Here is a 21,748-nt window from a genome sequence, read left to right as displayed (position 1 = left end):
TGACGGAGAGAAGTCAGTTCAAGAACAACTTACTGACCTGCTGCCAAAATTGCTCGATGGAAGCTGTCGTTATACCAATCTGAGGAGCCCCAGCAGGTTTCATCGAACGAATTTTCAAAAGAGCATCTTCCGTGAAAAGTGCTATTGGTTTTGTAAACTTCTTAATATTGACAGTACGCCAGTTTTGACATAAAATTGAATAAACTTACCTTAGAAATATCTGTAAGTTTTGTTGTTATATTTTGTCTGCTTCAAGAACTTTCACCATTTCAGTTATACCAACTTTCTTTGCTTTATGAAAATATTTTGGTTCAGCAAAGACTGCTATTCTATAACATTTACCATTGTTTGTATAAAGAACTATTCTGTCAATGTATTGTATTGTTTGTGTGTGTAAACTTTGTTCTCTTCAATTCGAAGAGATACTCAAATACGTCCATCTTTTTATTCTAAGTAAAATGTCATTTCCGAAAAATAGAAGCGTAAGTGTTTCAAAAGGTTTAATGGCGGTGGCAGATGTGAAGTTAAATTCACCAACTCAAACAAACAGTCAAAGTGTTATTGTCAATGTCAAAGAAAGAGATGTTGAAATGGGGAAACCATACGAAGACCAAGATGGTATAACAATTGTTCCTGTAAAAGAACAACCAACATATCCTGAAGTTAGCAGAGACTTAATTCTGTTGCAGATATTCGAAACGACTACCAACAACTTAAAGACAAACTTAAAAACTCAGGAGAAGATTTGTCAAGCTTTGGTATAATGTTAAACTTGGTGAGCACAACCCTGTAAAAGTGAACTCATATGTCATCGCACCTCATGAAATTTTTGAAAGAACTATTGAAACTTTTGACAGAGGCAGACGATATAAACATCAAGAAATAGAACCCGACGTTAGTTGCTGTGGTGTTTCATATAATGTCATTGACAAGATATACGTTATGAAAGGAGGTGAAACGTTGAACTTAAAGTATAGTTTCCCAGACGTCAAAAAATATTTGACGACCACAACATTTCATTAAAAGTTTATTTGCTAAGTAAATGGCAGAAGATATAATGTTTATACTATTTACGACTAAAAAACCCTGAGTCATATAATTCTATAACAACAAACTTACAAAGTCCTCAAGGACGATATTGTAAACTAACCTTAAACACAATGACGACTAAAGCCTGTTTTTGCTCTTTTGACACCAGAAGACTTTGTTGTGGAATGGTAAAAAATACTTCTTTGAAGATACTTACTCAGATATACCACCAACAGGTTTTGTTGACTTATTTAATACTTTAAGGACGGATGTAACATGTGCTGCAACTAGAGCAGGTTTCATTATGTTTGGATGTCCGACTGAGTTTACTATAAACGATATGAGCTATAATACAAAACTTATATCTGGTTTTTACTACCAACAGTTTCCTATAACAGGAAAAGGTGTCATACAAGGAATGTCTGTTCCATTGACTTTAAGTACACCAATCTTATATATTGTTTCAAACTTAGGTTCAAAGTGTTATTCGAATGTCGACAGAAACTACTATGACCAAAAGATACTCATGCGTATAAACAACACTTTCTCTGCTGGTTTGCCTATTGTTCATTCGAATGCAGAGTTTTCAAGCTTTAGTAAACTCAAACACTTTAGCAAACATAAACTTAACCTTAGTTGACGCAAACTTTGTTCCTGTAAAACTTTTATGTCCTATGTATTTGTCAATGACGGCAGAAAGTTTCGAATTGGAAGATGCAACTGGTGAAAGTATTGTATTACAAGAACAACTTCAACAACAAATAGCTCAAGAACAACAAATGCAACAAATGGAACAAATGCAACAACAAAGTCAAGAATAAAAAAATATTTTTTTTATTTTTATAAAATGTACAGAATAGATGTTTCAGATTTTTATGACTTCCAAGCGTTCAGAAATATGTGTCCATTTAGAGACTATAACAAAGCAGTCGAGAATTTGAAACGTTTAGTCATTTATGTTGACTCTGCCCCAGAATGTTATGTCATGAAAGAATGGGATGTTGTCTTTAACAAACCAAGAGCAACAATAGTTTCAGAACAAGAATGTAGACAGAAACTTAAGAAAATAAAAGTCGTACAAGTTGGAATGAAGATGTTAGATGCTTGGGATATCTTATTGTCAAAACTTGAAGATTTTTCAGTTCGTGGTATAAAGTTCTATCACCTTCTCCAAACTTCTATTCTATCTTCACTGGATATAAATATGAACAAGTAGAATGGAAAGAAAATATTATAGAAGCTTGGTTAGACCATGTCAAAGAAATTATATGCAATGGAAACGAAAAGGTTTATGAGTATATCTTATGTTGGTTTGCAAACATCTTACAACATCCAAGTGCTAAAAATGAAACTGCTCTCATTATAATTGGAAAACAAGGAACTGGTAAGAATACTTTCTTTACAGATATTTTGTGCAAACTGTTAGAAGGTTATTCGAACCCTAATATGACAAACTTAGAAAACATCTGCGGTAAATTTAACTCTTCAATTGAGAATATGAAACTTATAGTATGTAACGAACTTCAAAGTATAGATACAACAAAGGTTTTAAACTCAGATGCTTTGAAGAGTCTTATAACAGACAAAGTTGGAGTTGTTGAAAGAAAATATAAAGACCAAAGAGTTTGTGAAAATGTTGCAAATTTCATCATGGTTTCAAACAATACTGTTCCGATGAAGTTAGAAAGTTCTGACAGAAGATATGTAGTTGTCAGAACGTCAGATTCTCATATGCAAGATACAGAATATTTTGACGACTTAGCAGAAACTTTGACACCTGACTTTTACAACCACTTGTTCTCATATTTCATGACATTAGATATTTCTAAGTTCAATCCAAGACAAATTCCACATACCGAAGAAAGACAAACGTTGTTAGAAGCAAACAAGAGTGTATATGAACTGTTTATAGATGAGACTAACTTTGAGTGTTTAGATGAAAGGTCATTGTACGATTCATATAAACAATATTGTCAAGAGTATGGTTATATGGCAGCTTCTAAACGTACATTCTTGGCAAATGTCAAAAATCTTTTAGATGTTCAGAACGGCGTATATACAAAGAAAAATTTTTCTGAGTAAATTTAAAAAAAATATTTTTTTTATCCGATAAGAAAAGATGACGAAATAATTTCAGTCAACAAGTACATGACAGAAGTCAAAGAAGAACTAGACCCATTCGCTTATTTGAATGTTTACTTCTACCATTTTGAAAAGTCTACATTTGACAAAGTTTGGAACATCGAACCAGTTAAGTTTGCTATTGTGACTAAAAATGGTGCGAAATTTGAAGACTTAGACATAGAAGGTTTGTTAGCAGTCAAAGAAAATTTTGACAGAAGGTTCTCAAACCTTAAAGAAGGCAAAGCATACAAACTTGTTATACCTTATGAACCAAAGAAAGCAGACGACTATGAAATATAGTCTAAGATAGTTTGAAGTTCAAGGTAAATTGGGTAAAAAGATTTTAGAGTCTAAGCCAGTGTTTGCTCCTAAAGAGGAAGAGAACATTGACATTGACCCAGAAATGTTTAAAAATAAAATTTTATTTTTACATGTCAAATTTCTTTTTCTCTGGAACTGGTTCAGGTTCTTTTTTCTCTTCTTCTACTTTCTTTTCTTTCTTTTCTCTCTTCTTCTTCTTCTTCTCTGGTGGAGTTATGTCAAATTTGGCGCAACCATATTTATGTAAAAGTTCTTTGTCCTTTAATAGCTCTTCTATTCTGTTTCCTATTTCATCTTCACAGAACAGCGCATGTGTCTTCTTTGCATTCTAAGAACTTTTGTTGGACTTCATCTTTCCAATCGGGCGTCATCTCTGTCAACAAGTCTGTCATTGACAAATTTTAAGACTTTCTCTGCCTAATGTTTATGGTTCTTGTCATATTCCCAGAAACAGAACTTTAGAACAAATTCACCTTTCTTGTTTACACTATGTAAGATTTTATGGTCGACAGAAGTTTTGCTGTCGAAAAGTTTGTCTCGAATATAGATAGCGAATCGCTAGACATTTTCAAAAAGATAAAAATTTTAATTTTTCTAAAAATATGTTAGAAAAAAGTTTGCTGACATTGACAAGAAATTTGAGAATGTTTTAAATAAGAACAAGAGGAAGTTGGGAAAAATGCTCAGATAAAACCATACATGACAAGTTCTTATTTGCTCAGAATGGTATAAACAGGTCTAATTGCACCACCTGGGTCGGGTAAGACTTTCACTTATCTTAAAATGGCTGCACAACAACAAGAACTAGATGAGAAGAACCCATTCTATGAGTTAGTAGTCATTTGTAGTACTTCTGGTCAATTTGACCAAACCGTCAATTCGTTCAAAGATATTATAAAGAAGTCTAAGTTAGTATGTATAAAAGACTCTGAGTTGTTAGATTGGATAAAGAAGTACCAAAGAAGAGTTTTGAAGTACAATGCTATAAATGAGTATGTCAATTCGAAGTTTAAAGACCCAAATGAGGAAATGCAGAGAATATTAGAGAAGAAACACTTCAGAAACAAACAGAAAGAGATAGAATACATTTCGAAGAAATTGCAATCTTACGATTGGAAGACATACCCTCACAGATGTCTTCTTATCTTAGATGACTTTGCTTCTCATCCTTTGTTAAAGAATAGAGAACAAGACATGTGTCGAATTCTTAAGAAGCTCAGACACTTTAACATTTCAGTTGTCATTTGTGTACAGACAGCCAAGAGTTTAAGTAAGGATGTTAAAAGAATACTTACTGATATCATACTTTTCCCTGGATTGTCCGAAGACGATTTCATGGAACTTTATGAAAGAGTCCAGGCAGGTAAGTTTGACAGACATGAACTATGGAGAAGTACAAAGTCATACAAGACCCTCATACTTCTTTCAGAATTCACATCTACGCGAACAAAGTTCAAATTGTAAAAAGTCAAGCTTGAAAAATGTAAGTGTTGAGTCTTAGTCTGTTGTGGTGCTGGGGCTGTCGGTTCTTCTGGCTTTGGAATGGACTCGGTTGGTGGTACGTCGGACATTCGTTTGTGTCCTGTCGGAAGGAAGAGTTCTTCCAGTTGTCGGGAAAATATTTTCCTGTTGTCAAGAAATTTTTTTCCTGTCGGAAGGAAAATTTTTTCTGTCGTTCGACCAAAAAGTTCTCAATTTCAAAATTTGAATGGTTTACGGACGAACAACAGGAAATTTTTTTCCAGTTGTCGGGAAAATTTTTTCCAGTTGTCGGGAAATTTTTTTCTTGTCGGAAGGAAGGACTCGGAATGCCAGAAGGAAGGACTCGGAATGCCAGATGGAAGGACTCGGAATGCCAGAAGGATTTGACAAGACAATTTACTTTATAGAGCTACCTGAGCCATCTTTGGTGTCAAGCGTAAAAATAAAGAGTGCAATTTACTCTACTTGTTTGAAGTTGTCAAAATACTCTGTTATCTTTTCTTTCAGTAATGGCAAATCTTCTTTGAAGGTAAGTATTGTACAACCTTTCATATCATAGTGTGTTTGAGGTAACGTATCTTGAACTATTTGTTTCACATCTTCATTCGGTGTCATTGAAATCGGTAAGTTTTCGCGATAGAACCAATTTCTGTCAGATTTGTAAATCTTAGCAAGGTCGTAAAAGCTTTTGTTGTTTCTTCTGACTAAATGCAACATAACCATATCTCTGTCTTCTTCATTTCCATCTCTTCAGTGTAATCATATACTTATAGTTCTTTTCCTTTCCTTTTGGTACCGAACGTGGTATTCTTTTCTGTATGTTTTTGTCTTCTTTCATCATATCTTCTCTCTGCTTTGTACAAAGTTCGTCAAGTAGCATAAGTATGTAGATTGCATAACGAGGTGAAGCCCACATTGCTATTGAACTAACTAGGAACTTATGAACATATATACCTTTTAGATGTGATGGTAAGTTTTGTCTGTCTTGGTACATCTTTTTAAGTTCTACATGTTCAAACTCACTGAGGAGTTCATGAGTGCTATTTAATTCAAACCAGTCTTGTGGTTTCTTAGTATCTGGTGTAGCACATGCTGTCAAAATACTTTGCATTTGGTACATATCGTCTTTGACCGAACGAATGAGACGGAGTTGTTTGTTAAACTGAACCCACTCATATTCTTCATTTATAGCTTCATGGACTATAACTGTTGTTGTGTTCTCTGTTGTTGACATATCTGTCTTTACATACAAAATAAAAAAAATATTTTATAAAAAATTAGCGTTATTTTTTCTATCTTAAGGAAATTCACGATTTTCATAGAGTTTTGGCGAGTAGGGAAAAAAACGGTCTAGAGAATTTTCACGATTTTCATAGAGTTTTGGCGACTACGTTTTCTTACCTACTCGCTGTGCTTCACTGTTTTCGTACGGAATCTCTTCTCTCGGTTTTACATGGTAAGCAATCTTATGCCATTTTACTCAGATTTTTGTGCTGAATTCAGCAAAAATATATTTTAGGGTAGAAGGTTAGATCTAACCTGTCTTCTACCCTCTTTTCTACCCAGTTATTTTATAAGCGTTTTACATGGTAAACGTTATTTTTACATGTATTTTTCAGCAACTTCGTCAAATAATTTTATTGCTTTATCTATCTCATCTACTTCAAACGTTTCTTTACCTTTTATGGGAGCACCATACATTTTCTCAAACTTTTCAAGTAGTTCTGTTTCAGCAGCTCTCATATCGTTAACTAACACAACCTTGACTCTATTGACTGTACTGTCATATCTTAGAGTTATATTATATGTCCTTCCTATCTTATATCTTTTTGTGTTGAAGTCCTTCGGTTTCTGAACGATGTAAAGTAAGCCTTCACTGCAACGTTCTGAGTCGAATAAACCATATGTTATGAAGTTATATCCAACAACTGGGTCAATCCATAACAAAACTATTGGTATAAGACTTTTGTCTATAAGATATGCTGTAGTTCCATAGAATCTTACCGATATCATAAGCTCAGGATTTCTTGTCAAAATTTTCTGAGTAGAAGCAATTCTAACCCAGTCCTTTGCTTTCTTTCCAGATGGAGATAAAATGTCTGACAAAGAATATTTGTTGTATTTCTTTGAGTATCTTACGTTTAAATCACCTATTCTAACCACTTTGGTGTCATTGTCTATCTTTCCAACTGTTTCAAACTCATTGTTTGACATTTCTGTCTTTAAGTCTGCATAGTCGTTTCTCATACGTTCTATCTCTTTGACGGAGTAGTTATATTTCCTCATTGCTGCTTTACATTTAGAACATTGTGGGTTCATTTTAGCATTGTACATTGAAATCTTACCTGCTAGTATGACTAAGGCGTCAATTGCTCTCTTTAACTCAAAAGTTGCGGGTTTTATCTGTTCATTCCATATCTTACCTCTTCTATCTTTATCTCTTATCTGCCATACACATTTTGCAACTAACGAAACAAAGTTGTCGTAGGTCTTAAACTCCCCAGATTTGTATATGTCAGAGATGTTCTTATATACCATATCGCAATCTTTGTCCATGACTTTGTGGTTGCAATGAAATCCAAGAAACTCATAGTTAACCTTTCGTATGAACTTCTTTATTTCTACTGAGTCAGTTGCTTTGACTTCTATTTCATCGAATTCTGGAATAGTAAGCTTTTGTTGTTGGATTTCAGGCAATTTGGGTAAATGGTCGATGAGGTCCTGCATGTCATAAAGATACTGTTCATTTGTTTCATCTTTCGCACAACAGTCCAAAGTACTTGTTAAAAGTTCTTGCTTTATCTTCTGGATTTCTGTTTCGAAAGTATATGAAGAAGGAATGAAGCTTTTCATCTCTACTAACATTGAAGTTGGGTTCATGACTAACGAGTTTGGTGCTGTTGTTGCTAACATGTTCTTACAATAAAAATAAAAAAATATTTTTTTAAAAAAACCAACTTTATTTTTTATTTCGGGAAAACTCATGAGGTTAGAAAACATGTACGAAGAAGTCTTGACAAAACATTTACGATGAAATCATGACAAAACATTTACGATGAAATTCATGACAAAACATTTACGATGAAATTCATGAAAATTCAAGAGGGTAGAAAAGAGGGTAGAAGACAGGTTAGATCTAACCATCTACCCTAAAATATATTTTTATTGAATTCAGCAACAAAATGGTTCATTTACTCACAATATTTTTGTACAAAACGACCCCAAACTTTTAACTTCTTTTCTGCAGCTTCTAATGCTATCTTAGCGAGTTCATATTCTCTAAATTCTCTCTTTAAATCTTCTTGTTCCCATTGGTCTAGTTCGTATGGCGAGTCTCTATAACCAGAACATATCTCACGTTCATGTTCTATTTGTTTTTCATGCATTTTTCTAACTTCTTCTTCGAACAAAGGTTTAGCATTCTCTACTGTATCTTCAAGTTCTTCTTCATCTAATTTCTCATGAACTTTCTTGTCTATGGAGTCCAGAATTTTTCCAACTGCTATACAATATTTTGGAGAAGCCCACATTGCTATATAGTTTACAAGTCTTGGGTCTACATACGTTCCTCTAACCTGTTTGATTTCATCAGGAATTCCTGCATGAATTTTGTATAAAAAGCAACCCGCTGTTTTCCGCGGGTTGGTATATTCTTCACAAAATGCTTGTTTTGAGGTCGAGCCACTTTTGGCTCCACCGTATTCTTTCAACCAAAACTCATTTTTGTCGAATTCAGCACAAAATTCATGACAAATTCAAGAGGGTAGAAAAGAGGGTAGAAGACAGGTTAGATCTAACCTTCTACCCTAAAAGTATTTTTACTGAATTTAGCAACAACTTTCTCTCAATTGGAGCTGTAGCATACTCTTTGCGTAAGCGGTTCAGACCTTCTTCGAACTCTTGGTCTCTCTTCGATTTGGATTGAGATTGGAATTGGTAGAAATTCGGAGGTACTTGCTGGAACTGAGGTTGCTGAGGAGACTGTTGTGGTTCTTTAGGTTCTTCTGGATTGAGATTGGACTCGGTTGGTGGGACGTCGGACATTCGTTTGTGGCTTAACCGTCGGACCACAACGATAAAAATCTCTGCTCCTAGCAGTACTGCTACTGACAGTAGCAGTACTTTTACTGACAGTAGCAGTACTTTTTCTGACAGTAGCAGTACTTTTTCTGACAGTAGCAGTACTTTTTCTGACAGTAGCAGTACTTTATCGTCGAAAACCCTCTCAAATTTTCCTTTTTACTGCTCGTAGCAGTACTTTTACTGACAGTAGCAGTACTTTTTCTGACAGTAGCAGTACTTTTACTGACAGTAGCAGTACTTTTACTGACAGTAGCAGTACTTTTACTGACAGTAGCAGTACTTTTTCTGACAGTAGCAGTACTTTTACTGACAGTAGCAGTACTTTTACTGACAGTAGCAGTACTTTTACTGACAGTAGCAGTACTTTTTCTGACAGTAGCAGTACTTTTACTGACAGTAGCAATGGACAACATCGAGCCATTAGATGAGGCAATTTACCTAATTTAAATTAACGACTGCGTAAAAGACTACTTGCGCAAGGTCATGAAGCCCAAGGTCAAGTTCACCACTATTTCTGGAAGGGCTGCCTTGAATCTCGAGACTTCGACTGGAATTCCAATTCAAATACAAACAAACAGGTTATATATGAGTTTGAGACCAAGAATGGTGTAACTCGACCTGTCCGATTCAAAGACTCCGAGGGCGACCATGAAATTAAACGGAAATTAGCTAGGAAGGAATATAAAAATTTTTTATTTCATGCAATGTTTTATTTCTGTGCCATCTTCTTTAACACCCCAGTACTTACGCTTGGAGAGGACATGAACTTCGGTGAAAATTTTGTCCAATTTGAATTGACCCATCTTTTCACCGACCATTCCCATTTCAATGAGTTTGTTGTATCCTTCTTCGTTCGTCATGAGTGCGTCAATGTTCTCATAGTAAACCTTCACTTTGGATTTGACTTCGGAGAAGAATTTGTTGTAGTTGTCAAGGACTGCCTTTGCGAACTGAGGATAGGACCAATGTTCGACAATAGGTTTTAATGTGGTTACTAAGCCACTTTGACCTTGAGTGAATTCGTACTTCAAAACAAAAGGAGAAAACCTTTCAACAAAGTTGTCGACCTTCTCATAATGTTTACTCTTCATCTCTTGAGGTTTCTTAATGGAATATCCCCATGTCGAATTCATAAGCAATTTGAGTGTCATTGCAAGTTTGGGGTTTGAAGCTTTCCTAATATCATACAGTTGTTGTATGACTTTTCCAACTGTATAGTTCCTTCCTGGGAACTCACCATCTTCGTTTGGAATTCCAGTTGGAATATATTGGACGAACCTCATGTACGCAGCGTTAAGGTCGACATAGTATATCTTTTCATCTGAGTCGAACTTGTCGCAACCAATGGGTCCAGTTCGTGGAAATTCAAGTGAGTCTCTTATCTTCTGAGAAACTTCTCCTGTTATCTCATAAACATCGTCGAAGCAACCTGTTTCATATAAAACCTTCTGACCTAACTCCGATGCTCTCCAATACAATTTGACGTCAATTGGATGTCTCAATGGAAGTTTGTTTATAGCATCTTGAAGTTCTTGCAACCTCATTGGAAGTTCTTCTGGTTCAGGTTGGTATCCGAACAATCCAACTCCTTTTGGAACAGTGTACTTCTTTTGTGCTATAACTTTGTCTGGAACAACTTTTGGTCTTACCAACAATGAAAAGTTTGTTTCATCTTTTGGTACAAAAGTTTCTGTCAGCTTGTCATCTGGAATTGGTTCCAACAAACCTTTCTCGAAAAGAATGTTTACAGCTCTGACAATGTTGCACTTGCCTTTTCCGAACAATGGGTTTGTAAGACTTTCGTTCAACATGAAGTGGTTGTGGACAATTACAATCTTCAACCATGGTAATTTGAAGTCAACAACATAGTCGTCGTGTGAAGAACCTTTCTCAGTCGGAATGTTGACTCGGATATTGACATTTGCCAACGGTGCAATTTTTGCCAATTGACCTCTGAGAATGTACCTTGTCTTCACACATGACTCAAGATACTTCATCTTCTCATCTGTAACAAGACCAGAGTTCCTGAGACATGTAAGAATGCAAGGTTCATTGACAATTGTTTCAATTGAATTGTAAATTCCATACCTTGTCAAGTCAATGTCAGACTTATTTATGAAGGGGAAGTATCCAGCATGTTGTCTGACTGCTTGAGGGTTAGGTTGGTACCATTCGAACTTGACACTTGCAATTCCTTCAATTGCATTCAAAATGTCTGAGTCGGAGTCAACCATTTGTTCTCTCTTTGTAGTCTTGAAAGCGTCAAGAAGTTTTGCAGCTGTTTGTTCATTGCCATTTGCATAGTAAATGTGACCGTCCAAATCTGTTATGGTTAGTCTGAGATTGTATCCTTTCTTATTTCCGTCTTGTATGGCAGCAAGTACTCCCATGAAGCCTTCTTTGTTCTTTCCTTCGTCAAAGTTTACTGTAAAGGTTCGACCAGATGTAATTTGACTTCTAACTTCACGATACTTTTCATATGCATATCTTGTTCTTTCCATGGGAGCATGTTTGTCTTCACCCTTCCCTTTTTTCCTTCTCAAAGGATGCAATTGTTCGTCATGTTTCCAGTAGAATCTGGCAAAGCCGTCGTGTCCTTCAACTTGCGGCTCGTTAACATTGAAAGGCAAGTTCATAAGACGTTCTTCTTCTAACCTCTCTAGTCTGTTTGGATAATTGGCGCGCGCTGTTTCCAAGTCCATCTCGTAGCGAAGACCAGCCAGTTTGTCATAGACTTTTATGGGTCTTCCCTTCCTATATTTAAAATTCTTTGAAACTTTCCAACCATATCTTTCTAACTCTGCTTTTATTCTAGCAGATTTTCTATCCATTCTATATGGGGGCATTTTTATAAAAATAAAAATATACTGTTTTAAAATGGTATGCCATATAGCTTCTTGAATTTGTTAAGAAATATTTTAACGTTTTTTCCATCTGTATCTCTAGTGTTTACATAAGCATAGCCTTCCTTAGTAAAACATACTTGTAATTTCCTATAGCTTACGCCGGTATAAAAGTAGAAAGAGTCTTGTTCTTCGCTATAGTAGTAAAACTCAAACGTATGCTTACCATAGTCTGTAATTTCAATTGTTTCATCTTCTAGTTCGTCGACAAATTCGAATACAATATCTCCAAATTTGCCTATGTTCTTACTGTTTTCAGAACAAGTGACCCAGCGTAAGTTTTCAAGTCTATTGTCGTTTCTTATACGGTTTATGTGGTCTACAAGAGGTAAATTGTTAGGGTTCGGTATAAAATGAGTTGCAATGACAATATGTTTAAAATATTTTTTTCCACTCATACTCATCATAGCATATCCGTTATTTCGCTCACATTCGCTTAAAACTCTTTTTGTCTTTTTGTTTCTGACTTCAAATGACTCACAACAGTGAATTTCATATTTCTCATCTAACAAACAAGTTTCCCAACGGTCTGTTCCAACAAACTCAGCGTACATTTCAAATAAAATAAAAAAATATTTTTTTTGAAAAATATATTTTTTCTTTACTTTACATAACCGCCTGCTGCCATAAGTCTTTGACGCCAACCCATACCAGCTAATGAAGGTTGACTAAACTTTGGTTTTGGTTTATCTTCAGTTTTTGGCTTCCCTTCTTCTATTGGTTTTTCGTCACTTTTCGGTTCCTCTGACTTTACCTCACTTGCAGGTATGGTTGTGTCGTTAGTATCTTCATAAATATCATATGCCATTTGTTTTTGTTTTCCTTTCAACTTTTTGTGTTTGTTGTAAAGTTTAGAATATTTCGACTCTAAGTCAATGAGATGTTCTATAATGAACTGTTGGTCAGTGAAGTAAACTTTTCCATCTGTTGTCTCGAAAGCTCCTTCAGACTTCAATATTTTATTTGTGAGAGTCTGTTTCTTTTTTGAGATACTAGCCGTTCCATTTCTATGAAAAGTGACTTTGTAGTTAGGGTTTGTATTTCCAGACCTGGCACTTTCTATTATTGAATTTTTCTCTTCATCTGTAAGTTCTTTGACAGGTTTTGACAATGGTTCTGAACTTTTTGTTTGTGGTGTCAAATCTACCGTTTCAACTTCTTCGGTCATTTCATCTCAGTAAAAAATTTTAGTTTGTTTTGTTTTCAACTGGTTGTTTAGGTTTTTTAAGTCGGTCTAAAACTTCCTGAGGTATAGGAAGAACTTGACAAACACGTGGTTGTGTAACTGCTGGAAGCCGACAAATCCATCTTGAACCCATTTGTCTCAATGCTGTATTGTTCATTTCATCTCAGTAAAAAACTTTACATTCCCAACTTTGAGGTTGGTTGCGGTTGGTTATTGTTTACCCACTGTTGTGCATGGTTATATCCTCTGTTAAAGAATCTTTCACCTTGGTCCATATAGTGCCCTGCTTGGTTATAGTAGTCATTTGCTTTGTTATAGTAGTTTCCTGCTTCTCTTCCTACATTGTCCATCCATCCTTGAACTTTTCCTCTTGTTTCAGGATTTGGAATAAGATTTGCTGCATCTCGTGCTACCTCCCAACCTTTCTGTACAGTTTGTATAATAGGTTGTGCTTTCTCTTTAAGTATACCTAATGTACTCAAAATCTTCCTTCCAATTCCAAATGCACCTCTGGCTATTGTTCCCACTGCGGGCAAAAATCTGGATGCAACTCCTGCTAATGCGCCAAATAAACCCATTTCTTATAGGATAAAAATGACGAATCCAAACAAGGACCCCTATGTTTCTAAGGCAACAAAGAAAGCACTCATGGTAAAAATCTTTAGTTCAACACCAAATGCTTGGTTTATGGATATCTTGGAAAACATTCCGAGGTATAGAGAAGATGGACCACCATACTGGCTAATATTTGTCGGTCAAAACACAAGATACTGTGAAGCCATACCATTACAGTCCAAAAATATTTTAGATGTGAAAACTGCTTTGACAATCTTCGTTGACAAATACCATCCAACAAAACTGACATCTGACTGTGAACGTTCTTTCAAATCAGACGATATTAAAAACTATCTGCGTTCAAAAAATGTAAACCAATATTTCATTGTCGACCAAAACCATTCTGCTCTTGGTGTCATTGACAGTTGTATAAAAATCTTAAGAGACTTAAACCAACCACAAGGTGGTGAAGCAAATGAAATGTCATATGACGACAAATATAGACATTTCTCCATGGCAAAGATGAGACAAGTTTTAAATATTTACAATAACCGTAAACAAAAAGGTTTGGGAAACCACTCCCCCGAAGAAATGAAAAACAACCCTGACTTAGAGAAAGACTATATATTTAATAGTTTAGTCAAAAGAGACAAACAAGAAAGAATGCCAGGCTTCAAACTTAAGAAAGGTGACAAAGTAAAAATAGAAATACCTAAACGCGACCATGAAAATACTATTGACTATGACAACAATGGGAACCCGACAGGTACTCACCTTCGTGTTCGTAAAATAGAAGAAAGTATACAAGAGAATATTATGAAGTTTTAGGCAAACATGGCAAAATGTACAGACTGCAAGCAGAAGATAAAACTACTATTGTCAGACCTCGTTTCAAACTTGTCAAAGTTCAAGGTGGTATACTTTCAAAGACAGTTCCTAACAAATATAAGACAACTCCTGACGAATATGCTAAAGAAGTTGAAAATGACGACTAAGCAATTCTATACCATGCGTAAACTGTCATGTAAGGTGGCATGTAGTCTTTCTTTGTCCCGTTGTTTGTGTATACCCTGAAACGAAATGTGTATGGTTTCCTTCTCCCTGAGTGTCATCCCAGTAACAATTTATAGCAAACTTAACGTCGTCTTTAACATCATATCCTTTACCTTTTGTCATTCCTGACCAATCCCAATATCTATGCCTATGCCAACCTGCTTGAGATGTACTTAAATCTATGTAGTGACTGTGCGCAGGTAAGTTTTTCACCTGAAATCGTTTTACTTCCACCTGTTTCCTTTGAAGAGTTTGCACAATACAAAACCTGTCGACTATTTGTTCCATGCACCAACACCAAACATTACTTGAGGACCTCTTGCTTCCATAGATGTATAAATAGAACCTACTGGGTTCATTAAATCAAACATATGAGATATTATAGGATTGTCTCTTTTGAACTTAAAATATAGTGCAACTATTTCAGGTTTCTTCTGGTTTAAGTCAGAATATTTTTTATAATATAATCTTATGTTTTCAGGGTGGGTAAAGTCTTGACTATAAGATTTATTTCTGTCATCTTCATAATAGTATACTATTCTCGTTTTTTCTATTGCATTATATCTTTTATATCTATAAAAATCTAAATATAATGTTAGCTTTTGTTCATCTACATGTGGTGTTCTAACGTCATCTCCATAGTCATAATAGTATGGTGCTGGAGCTGGGTCAGGCAATGTCATATCTGTCATTTCATAAACTCTTAAATATTTCTTTTGTTCGTCTCCATAAAGTTTAAGTAGCAGTTGTTGTCTAATGGAACTTTAACTTGTGTACCATCGTTCTTTTTATAGCTTACATACATTTCATTGTTATTTTTCGGAATGAGTTTATACCGTGTACCATTTTCTAAGGACTGTACCAACTGCCATCTAAAATATTTGTTTTCTTCATTGACAGAAAAGTCACCAACCATAGTTTCAATATTTTTTGTTCCTAGCAAACTTTGGTATATTTCATTGACATATGTTTTATCTGCTTTATTTTCAAGGCTAACGTTTAAGTCTGTTATTTCAGAAGATGTATGTGTATGTCCAACGGCACTTTTCCTGTTTAAGGTTTCTTGTAAGTTTGTAATATTTGCAATGGTATGTGTATGTCCAACGTCACTTTTCCTGTTTAAGGTTTCTTGTAAGTTTGCAATATTTGCAATGGTATGTGTATGTCCAACGTCACTTTTCCTGTTTAAGGTTTCTTGTAAGTTTGTTATTTCAGATATAGTATGTGTATGTCCAACGTCACTTTTCCTGTTTAAGGTTTCTTGTAAGTTTGTTATTTCAGATATAGTATGTGTATGAGTCTTTTTAGAATATTCGTTTTCAGCTCTTGTCACTTCACTTGACATTTTATTGTCAACATATGTTTTGTCTGCTAGTTCAGGATGAGTATGTTCTTTTGTTGCATATGTTGCATCTGCTCTGTCATGTTCTTCTTGAACTTTTTCAATGACATACTCTTTGTCAGCTTTGTTGTCAACATCTGCTTTCAAAAGAAGTTCTTTTATAGGCTTCTCGTTTAAAGTTCCTTTTGTTGGATTTATACAGACAGTATGGTTCTTACTGTCTTGAAATAGAAACTCGTCTGTCATTGGGTTTATCGTCAGTTTTAAGTTTCCTTCTTTCAATGACTCAGATATCTTAGAATAGTTTGAAAAGTTTGTTGTGTTCTTATTTAGAGCTTGCAAAATGAGTTGTCGGTTGTGTTTTATTTCTCTCATAGACGCTGTTTCATTTGACATTTTTATTCTAGATAAAATATGCTTTCAATAGAAAAAGAAAATTCTAGAGTTGCTACAACTAAACCATTAGATGAACTTTTTACGAATGTCGGTCAAAAGTTTGAGACAGAGACCGTAAAGCATGAAGGCTATCGTTTTGACTACCCGTTAAGATGGCTAAGAGACCCATCCGTCACAAAAGCTATTGGCTTTCGTAGAATGAAGTTCATTTCAGAAGCCATACATGGTTTCCCATTTACGGTCGCTTTTGAAGTTCGATACTATAACAAAGAAAAACGTACGTATGAGAAATTTGAACAGGGAAAACTTTTACAAGTGAATTTGCTTGTAAACTTAGAAACAACTCTTCAAGCTTTTCAAGAAAAAATAAACGATATCTATCTCGAATATGCAAACCAGTTTAACATTGACGAAGGAGAGTACCATCTCGATATTATATATGACAGGAAAAATGCAACTGTTAAATTCAATAAAATAGAAGACCTTGGAGAAAACGTTTATATTTCTACAAAATATAACAACTTGGCATGGCATAGATTTTTGAGGATGTTAAATCAGCCTGCATGGTATCCAGTACACCCGGACTATTATGAAGTCTCAAACCCTAATGGAACATATGAAAATGTTTTCGACTCAGATGCTATTATAGTTCATGCTTCATTTTCTGGTGCACAAAATCTTTTTTATGCTTGGCAAATGACTTTTACGAAAAACCTACAAAGCTATATGAACCACCGAGTGGAAGTATTTCAGACTTTCAAGTATGGTTTACAACAGATGGAAGAAAGAGAATAGTTCCATTATACCATGCGTTTTACTTAGAACTTAGTTTCATATACAACTACTATCGAACGGTAAAAATATAATTTTTTAATACGGTTGAGGTGTTGGATTTGGTTGCCAACTAGACTGTGGTGCAGGTTCAGGCTGTTGTATAACAGGAGCTTGTTCTTCTGGTTCAGGGTCTTTAGGTATAATACCAACGAACTGACCTACTCTTTTACCAATATTTTGACTCCGTTCCAAATTCCTCTTCCTACGGTTTTTATTCCATTCCATATACCTCTTCCAACTCTTCTGAAGAAGTTTCCAAACTACTGAAGAAACCCATTTTACTATATGTAAAAATCTAATGTCCGCCTAGTCTCTTACGTTTCCTGTTGAGTTCCATAGCATTCTTTAACTGGAGCTCATACATTCTGTTTCTCCTCTGGTAGAAAACATATTCTGGGTCAACTCCTGTGTTCGCGTCATCTGCATAAAGTTGTTTATATCCCACTTCAGGGTTTGTATAAAACTCTTTCCATCTCATATTTGCATACCATGGTGGCAAACCTAACGCAGCGTCATTTGACATGGCAGTTTGCATTTGTACATCTGTTGGCACTTGACCATAGTTTGCCATTGCAGTTTGTATTCTAACTTCATTTGGAATATTCTCTGGGTTTGGTTGTCCAGGTTGCTGTGCATTCGCTAAGTTCTGTGCGTCCATTTAATATTAGATAAAAATATCTCTTACGAGTACATATACTGAACATTTGCAGGCATTGGTTCATCTTCATATTCTCTATATCTTTCTGCCACGTCAAATAAGTAAATGACACAATGGAAAAAACCTAAAACAAGTAGTCCTATTTCAAACCACATTTACTTACTAGTAAAATTTCTTTGTTATGACACTTTCTCCGGTTTATAGGACCTCTCTCATATTCTATCTTATCGTATCTAAACTCATAGTCATGTATGTCCTCTAACCATCTCATGACACTTTCCAAACCACTTTTATCGGATGTAAAGTAAAAGCATGGATGGTTATGTAAAACGTCTAAAGTTTCTAAAGAGTCTCTCAAAGTCCAGTCTACTTGGTATTGAAAATCCCATGTGTTATAGAACGGCGGGTCCACTATAAAGAAAACATTTTCCTTGTCTTTATATTTTTCATACAAATCTGTCCAATAACATCTCACAAACTCTATACCCTCAATATATTTTTCTATGTCCTCTTTGAAAACATTTGTATAGTTAAGATATAAAACTTTTGACATAAGTGTTTCAATGTCATGAACTCTTATAGCACCACTATATAATAGTCTAGCAGATATACTATCCCAGTCAATATACTCTGCCTTTTTCAAAACTTCTCTGACAGTATTTTTCTTATCTAATGGTATACGTTCCATCTTACCTATAGGTATCTTTTCTTTCAACTCACTCAATATTTTGTTTGTGTCTGGTATATGTTTGAGACGGTTCATATAGTTGTCGAAGTCATTGCATATAATCTTTGAGTCAGGAAATACAGTATGGCACAGATGGGATATATAGAAACTTCCACCGAACAAATCTACAAATGTTAGACCATTCGGTAGTTTCTTAAGTTCTCTCAATAGAATATCTTTACATCTACTCTTATTTCCAAAGAAGGGTAACGGTGGTTTTGTAAAATTCATTTTATATACAATAAAAATGTTTTTTTCCTGAAAAGTGACAGAAAAGTGACAAAACATTTACGAAGAAATCTTGACAAATTCAAGAGGGTAGAAAAGAGGTTAGAAAAGAGGTTATATCTAACCTTCTACCCTAAAATATATTTTTGTCTGATTTTACGAAGAAGTCTTGACAAAACATTTACGAAGAAGTCTTGACAAAACATTTACGAAGAAGTCTTGACAAAACATTTACGATGAAATCTTGACAAAACATTTACGAAGAAGTCTTGACAAAACATTTACGAAGAAGTCTTGACAAAACATCCTCAGGGCTAGAAGGCACGAAGTGCCTGGAAGCCCCATTACCTTTTTTTTTTTTTTTTTTTTTTTTTTAAACGTAGAAAGATATATTGTTGCATGCTAAGTTCGGTCAAAATGTAAACCTCTCAATTTTATCGTCGGGGAAAGTAACTCAATTCCTTCAAAATTATTCTTTAAATATTGAATTTAAAGTTATTTAATTTGGATTATAAATAAATAGGCTAATACAATATTTAAAAATGAGAAAAAATAACTTTTCAAAGAACTTTTCATAATCTCAAAGAAAATTTTTTATTCAATAATTATATAAATTAATTAACATTCATAATGAAATTGGATTTTTTTATAAAAAATTGGTCCTACTTAACTTTTGAGAGAATTTGGCTTTCTCGTAAACGAAAAAGGGGATTTGACGGAGTCAAATCCCCGCTCACAAAAAGTGGACTTTACATGTCAAATTTTATATGCATGTAATGTCCACTTTTATGAGTTTTAGGAAGGAATTGGAAGCCATGAGTTACTGACATTGCATCAGTATCTCATAGCCTCCAATTCCTTCAAAAAATGGGAGAAACTTTGTCCGAATAGTTTAACATTCGGACAAAGTTTCTCCCATTTTAAGAAGGAATTGGAGGGTAAGAGATATACCATATGAATGTATATCTCTTACCCTCCAATTCCTTCTAGAAAGTGTCCAAACTTTGGGTTAATTGCAAAGTATTAACCCAAAGTTTGGACACTTTCAAGTGGAGATGGAAGGCTTTGGGGTATATATTAATACAATATACCTCAAAGCCTTCCATCTCCACTACAAATGGGAGAAACTTTGTCCGAATGTTAAACTATTCGGACAAAGTTTCTCCCATTTTAAGAAGGAATTGGAGGGTAAGAGATATACCATATGAATGTATATCTCTTACCCTCCAATTCCTTCTAGAAAGTGTCCAAACTTTGGGTTAATTGCAAAGTATTAACCCAAAGTTTGGACACTTTCAAGTGGAGATGGAAGGCTTTGGGGTATATATTAATACAATATACCTCAAAGCCTTCCATCTCCACTACAAATGGGAGAAACTTTGTCCGAATAGTTTAACATTCGGACAAAGTTTCTCCATCTTTCAATGTAATTGCTACCTGTGAGGTACTGACTTGAAGTCAGTGCTTCACAGGTAGCAATATCCAAAAATTTAAAAACATTTTATCAGTTCGTTAGAGAACTAGAGCCTCCTAGGTACTGAACCAGAATCAGTGCCTAGGGGACTCTAGTGATCTATATAAATCTGAGAAACTTTGAGGAAATTGTTCGACATTTCCTCAAAGTTTCTCAGCAATTTAGCGAGGAATGTTCGTTATCGTGTAGATATTTATAATATATACATGATAACAAACATTCCCCGCTAAAAGATGTAAAATCTTATAAGAAATAATTGCAAAAGAATAACAAATTGCAACAAATTTTATATGAAACTGAACCTTATGAGGTAGTGATTCAAGATCACCGCCTCATAAGATTCAGTTTCAATCTCAAGTATCTCAAAAGTAAGGCTCTATTTTTTGCCATGTAAAGTGTCACTTTTTCTGTCCAAATGATAAGTTATTCAGAGAAAGTTTCCCAGCTATCAAGAGGGAATTGTTCCTTATGAGGTATATATTCATACTGTATACCTCATAAGGAACAATTCCCTCCTTAAAACGAGAAAACTTGTTCGAAATTGTTTATCATTTCGAACAAGTTTTCTCGTTTTTAATAAGAAACTAAAGGCTATGAGGCACTGATTATATATTAGTGCCTCACAGCCTTTAGTTTCTAATAGATAGCTGGGAAACTTTCTCCAAATGATAAGTTATTCAGAGAAAGTTTCCCAGCTATCAAGAGGGAATTGTTCCTTATGAGGTATATAGTTATAATGTATACCTCATAAGGAACAATTCCCTCATTAAAATCGTAGATATTTTTCTTATTACTCATGCTTTCAAAATCACAATCCTCTGAAAAGTTATTTTTTATTAAGAATTTAGAATTTTGATAAATACCTTTTTCAATTTGATATAATACTTATATATTTTCAAAAAGACATTTTGAAAAGATATCTCAAAAGTTCTCTGAAAACCTATTTTTGATTAATTTTGAGAAATATCCGTATTAAATTAATCAATAAATTCATTCAACACTACTTTAATTTTTAAATTCAAAAAATTATATGTGCTTCTTAAAATGTCTCACAAAAATTTTATTATAAAATTATATACAATATTAAAAATCCCACAACATTTTTTACTTTACATAATCGTACTTCCTCGACGATTAATTTCCTCTCAATTCCTATCGTTGACCGAACTTAGCATGCAACAATATTAATATTATTTTAAAATTAAAAAAAAATAAAGAAAGTATAATAAGTAATTATTTAGTTATCGATATATATATGTAAAGTGATAATCTGAGGATAATCTGAGGAGGAGTCTGAGGATTAGACCGAGGAGTAGTTTGAGGAGTTTGATGATAATCTGAGGAGTTTGAGGA

General features: G+C 34.5%; 13 protein-coding genes and 3 pseudogenes across 16 annotated transcripts, besides 3 other annotated features; 3 read left to right on the top strand and 13 right to left on the bottom strand.

Moving 5' to 3' along the window:
- Nucleotides 1-16,042: part of a mobile genetic element that runs on past the window's edge.
- On the top strand, nucleotides 2,117-3,111 carry TVAGG3_0605240 (annotated as a pseudogene). Its single transcript has one exon. A coding segment is annotated over exon 1 (995 nt).
- On the top strand, nucleotides 4,077-4,954 carry TVAGG3_0605230 (annotated as a pseudogene). Its single transcript has one exon. A coding segment is annotated over exon 1 (878 nt).
- TVAGG3_0605220 (KilA, N-terminal/APSES-type HTH, DNA-binding family) lies at nucleotides 5,758-6,190 on the bottom strand (the record flags this gene model as incomplete). Its single annotated transcript, XM_051239866.1, has 1 exon — nucleotides 5,758-6,190. A coding segment is annotated over one exon (433 nt), but the record flags the coding sequence as incomplete, so codon positions are not given.
- TVAGG3_0605210 (organellar and viral DNA polymerase type B) lies at nucleotides 7,147-7,869 on the bottom strand (the record flags this gene model as incomplete). The annotated part of the gene is made up of 1 exon (XM_051239865.1): nucleotides 7,147-7,869. A coding segment is annotated over one exon (723 nt), but the record flags the coding sequence as incomplete, so codon positions are not given.
- TVAGG3_0605200 (uncharacterized protein) lies at nucleotides 8,148-8,342 on the bottom strand (the record flags this gene model as incomplete). The annotated part of the gene is made up of 1 exon (XM_051239864.1): nucleotides 8,148-8,342. One exon carries the CDS (start codon nucleotides 8,340-8,342, stop codon nucleotides 8,148-8,150), a length of 195 nt encoding a protein of 64 aa, XP_051097688.1.
- On the bottom strand, nucleotides 8,758-9,000 carry TVAGG3_0605190 (uncharacterized protein; the record flags this gene model as incomplete). Its single annotated transcript, XM_051239863.1, has 1 exon — nucleotides 8,758-9,000. The coding sequence occupies one exon, from the start codon at nucleotides 8,998-9,000 to the stop codon at nucleotides 8,758-8,760; it is 243 nt and encodes an 80-aa protein (XP_051097687.1).
- Nucleotides 9,081-9,452, bottom strand: TVAGG3_0605180 (uncharacterized protein; the record flags this gene model as incomplete). Its single annotated transcript, XM_051239862.1, has 1 exon — nucleotides 9,081-9,452. The coding sequence occupies one exon, from the start codon at nucleotides 9,450-9,452 to the stop codon at nucleotides 9,081-9,083; it is 372 nt and encodes a 123-aa protein (XP_051097686.1).
- TVAGG3_0605170 (DNA/RNA polymerases family) lies at nucleotides 9,732-10,322 on the bottom strand (the record flags this gene model as incomplete). The annotated part of the gene is made up of 1 exon (XM_051239861.1): nucleotides 9,732-10,322. One exon carries the CDS (start codon nucleotides 10,320-10,322, stop codon nucleotides 9,732-9,734), a length of 591 nt encoding a protein of 196 aa, XP_051097685.1.
- On the bottom strand, nucleotides 10,877-11,870 carry TVAGG3_0605160 (uncharacterized protein; the record flags this gene model as incomplete). Its single annotated transcript, XM_051239860.1, has 1 exon — nucleotides 10,877-11,870. A coding segment is annotated over one exon (994 nt), but the record flags the coding sequence as incomplete, so codon positions are not given.
- On the bottom strand, nucleotides 11,912-12,496 carry TVAGG3_0605150 (His-Me finger endonucleases family; the record flags this gene model as incomplete). The annotated part of the gene is made up of 1 exon (XM_051239859.1): nucleotides 11,912-12,496. The coding sequence occupies one exon, from the start codon at nucleotides 12,494-12,496 to the stop codon at nucleotides 11,912-11,914; it is 585 nt and encodes a 194-aa protein (XP_051097683.1).
- TVAGG3_0605140 (phage tail repeat-like family) lies at nucleotides 12,544-13,110 on the bottom strand (the record flags this gene model as incomplete). The annotated part of the gene is made up of 1 exon (XM_051239858.1): nucleotides 12,544-13,110. The coding sequence occupies one exon, from the start codon at nucleotides 13,108-13,110 to the stop codon at nucleotides 12,544-12,546; it is 567 nt and encodes a 188-aa protein (XP_051097682.1).
- TVAGG3_0605130 (uncharacterized protein) lies at nucleotides 13,130-13,285 on the bottom strand (the record flags this gene model as incomplete). Its single annotated transcript, XM_001303303.2, has 1 exon — nucleotides 13,130-13,285. One exon carries the CDS (start codon nucleotides 13,283-13,285, stop codon nucleotides 13,130-13,132), a length of 156 nt encoding a protein of 51 aa, XP_001303304.2.
- TVAGG3_0605120 (uncharacterized protein) lies at nucleotides 13,305-13,706 on the bottom strand (the record flags this gene model as incomplete). The annotated part of the gene is made up of 1 exon (XM_051239857.1): nucleotides 13,305-13,706. The coding sequence occupies one exon, from the start codon at nucleotides 13,704-13,706 to the stop codon at nucleotides 13,305-13,307; it is 402 nt and encodes a 133-aa protein (XP_051097681.1).
- Nucleotides 16,043-16,672: 630 nt separating the features above from the next.
- On the top strand, nucleotides 16,673-17,340 carry TVAGG3_0605100 (annotated as a pseudogene). Its single transcript has one exon. A coding segment is annotated over exon 1 (668 nt).
- A 263-nt stretch (nucleotides 17,341-17,603) lies between these two features.
- TVAGG3_0605090 (uncharacterized protein) lies at nucleotides 17,604-17,966 on the bottom strand (the record flags this gene model as incomplete). Its single annotated transcript, XM_051239856.1, has 1 exon — nucleotides 17,604-17,966. The coding sequence occupies one exon, from the start codon at nucleotides 17,964-17,966 to the stop codon at nucleotides 17,604-17,606; it is 363 nt and encodes a 120-aa protein (XP_051097680.1).
- Nucleotides 17,967-18,105: 139 nt separating this feature from the next.
- Nucleotides 18,106-18,924, bottom strand: TVAGG3_0605080 (phage tail repeat-like family; the record flags this gene model as incomplete). Its single annotated transcript, XM_051239855.1, has 1 exon — nucleotides 18,106-18,924. One exon carries the CDS (start codon nucleotides 18,922-18,924, stop codon nucleotides 18,106-18,108), a length of 819 nt encoding a protein of 272 aa, XP_051097679.1.
- A 687-nt stretch (nucleotides 18,925-19,611) lies between these two features.
- Nucleotides 19,612-20,800: a mobile genetic element.
- Nucleotides 20,801-20,828: 28 nt separating this feature from the next.
- Nucleotides 20,829-20,915: a mobile genetic element.
- Nucleotides 20,916-21,748: the final 833 nt, after the last annotated feature.

This window comes from Trichomonas vaginalis, chromosome II, assembly GCF_026262505.1.
Source record: "Trichomonas vaginalis G3 chromosome II, whole genome shotgun sequence".
NCBI lineage: Eukaryota > Parabasalia > Trichomonadida > Trichomonadidae > Trichomonas > Trichomonas vaginalis.
The sequence above is the reverse complement of the archived record's forward strand: the minus strand, read 5'-3'. Positions and strand labels throughout refer to the sequence as shown.